The sequence below is a fragment of the Anopheles darlingi genome, chromosome 2, assembly GCF_943734745.1.
Source record: "Anopheles darlingi chromosome 2, idAnoDarlMG_H_01, whole genome shotgun sequence".
NCBI classification, from domain to species: Eukaryota; Metazoa; Arthropoda; class Insecta; order Diptera; family Culicidae; genus Anopheles; species Anopheles darlingi.
Genome location: NC_064874.1, coordinates 91616902 through 91619401, shown reverse-complemented (window position 1 = coordinate 91619401; position 2500 = coordinate 91616902). Strand labels below are relative to the sequence as shown.

The window sequence follows — 2500 nt, the reverse complement described above, 5'->3', positions numbered from 1 at the left end:
GGCGAGTGGACACGAACAAACAGAAAGATGTGCGAACGTTGAATGCGTTTGTTTGATGCAGTGCATACCACCAATGAGTGCTCTTTATTTAGCTAGGTAACATTCAAATAACACATTGTACTGCGTTCCCCTATTTGGGAGGGGATTGGATTTTAAATAGGAAATTACGATTAAGAGACTTATCCGGTCTCTGGTCATGATTGTTTAGAACGGCTGGGATCAGCTGGTTCTAAAGATATTAAACTAATTGTACAATAGCGTTTTAAAGTGGATGGCGGCAAGTTTGCCTTGTAAAAAGCTTGTCATGTACCGCTGCCATCGATCGCGGAACGACACCCAGGTGCAGCACCTCTTGATGAGGATCGATAGCAAGGGCGGAGAAAGGGGAGCAGCAGTAATCTTCTACACTGCCATTCAAATGATACCAACGGTCCAACGTTTCAAAATATCGTTCGCTTCGCGTATGAGTGTTTTTTTAGCCAGCGAGGATGCCGTCACGGTAGCAACACGACCGGTGGAACCGTCCGTTATCGAACGATCCCTTCGGAAAAAGCCCACCAACCGGTAGAACCCATTGAGCACACCGACGAAGAAGCGGTAGAGGGTAAAGTTGCGCACGACATTGCCGATATCGAGCACGAAATCGAGCAGCCACGCTATGAAGCGTGTAATGCGTGCACAGCGACACTCTTCCCGTACCACGATCACCTTACGGCGAGTTCCTGTTCGGCTCGTTCGTTTTTTTCGTTCTTCTCTCTTCTTCACGGAGAGCTTCTCGACCCTTGCCCGTTCCTTGCTACCGTCATCGAGAGTGTCAGCGTCCTGAGTGTCCTTCCTCAAGGCGTTACCTGATCTCGACTCTAATCTAGCTAACCGTTTGCGTTCTCTTCGCTCTTCCACTTCCGAAGGTTCTAGCTCTTTGTCTAGGGTGCTAGTGTCACTATCGCTATCAGTATAGTGCGTGGTGCTATCACCAGCATCATCATTATCATCATCCTCCTCCTCGTCGTAGTCCTCGTCGTGATCGTCGTCGTCTTCGTTCTCACTATAACCCCCATCAGAGGTGCCGCTAGTAACGTGCGCATTTTGATTCCGCTTCCGCTTACCTCTTAAATCCTGGCACTTGGCCGCCGTCAGCACCGTTCCCGGTTGACATCGCAGCACAGACTCCAGGCAGCGTACATTCTCCCGGCAGGTGGTAATGATTTCGCTCTGCGAGAAGGAAAGAAGCAAACGAAGGATTTAAGATTTGGGGTGCATGGACATCCGATGTAAAAACGAGCGTTATAAGATGACGATTAAGTAAATGATCAACCGAGCATGAAGGTTATGGTAAATTCAGGTGAGAGTGAGAGAATGTACTAGTAATTTTTGGTTTCCAAAGCAAATCTGCAGGAAGGACCCCTTCATATGTCTTCTTGATCCCAGATGAAATGGTAGACCCACTACTAGTTAAAAGTTAGCATAATGTCTTTTAGGCTGCCGTGCCAGACTCCTGACCCACATTATGAACCTTTCGATGGATGATCGCGTTTAACCGGTGTTGTGTGTTATTGATTTAAGCACCATATCAGCGTGTGTAGTGCAGCAGATGATGGGGCGCAGTGATTCCACTGTTTCTTCTTCTCCAGCAGTAGCAGCAGCAGTACAACCAATCATTCCGTGATTAAGATAAGCTTTTGATCATTTCTGTTTTACTATTTTAATGTACTACAATCTATTCACGAAACTTACTATTGCTGAATGGCACCGGGAGGGCGTGCTTTGCACGGGAACATCTTTCATTCAAAGCGCACGCACACACGCACGTAAGCTAAGGAAAAGGAAAGTGGAATGGCTTCTAGGCAGCAGAAGATGCCTTTCTAGTAGTTTGATGTGAAAACAAGTACCTTGGATTTGTTAACTTTGCGGATAAACCGCGATCATCTGCACACGTCTGCTACTCTTCTTATGCTATATGCAAACACACACACACACACACACACACGCACACACACAGACAGGATATATATACAAAAGATGATCTGTGTTAAACTCTGATCTGTATATTAAACAATGAATAGTGAAGCCCCAAGAAGACGAGGGTTTGTTCAGTCGTAACCGTTCTACCTTCGGTTGAACCACGGTAGTTGTGTCTTATCTATCCCACCCCTTTGGCATGCCTTAACTCACCCAAAACACCCCCCAAAAAAAGAACGCACATTATGCTACCTTATCCCACCCCTCCCTATTCCCCCTACACTCTCATGTTTTACCATAACACAGCTGCAGCAATATACAAACTAGCACAAACAGCACACCGCTGAGCCAGCAGCAGTGGGCGCATGCGTAGCGCAAGCAAAGATCACAGTAATAGAGAAGCAACATTCTTACGTAGTCGTCCGGCTTCAGCAGATGGCACTTGGCTTTCAGTGCCTCCGTGTTGGCGAACCGGAGCTTGCTCTGGATCAGCAGCTTCTTCACCTCGGCCTCCATGTCCTCGTCGAACTCGTTGTTCGAG

At 47.2% G+C, this 2500-nt stretch overlaps 1 protein-coding gene across 2 annotated transcripts in view; it reads right to left on the bottom strand.

The window, feature by feature from the left end:
* LOC125952875 (klarsicht protein) overlaps positions 1–2500 on the bottom strand; it is a 170477-nt gene that overhangs the window by 5803 nt on the left and 162174 nt on the right. For both annotated transcript variants that reach the window (XM_049682617.1, XM_049682618.1), the window contains 2 exons: positions 2374–2500; positions 1107–1212 (listed from right to left, as the gene is read on the bottom strand). The exon at positions 2374–2500 is cut by the window's right edge and continues 256 nt beyond it. In XM_049682617.1, the coding sequence (XP_049538574.1) occupies positions 1107–1212; positions 2374–2500 (233 nt within the window). The remainder of the gene's footprint in view (positions 1–1106; positions 1213–2373) is intronic.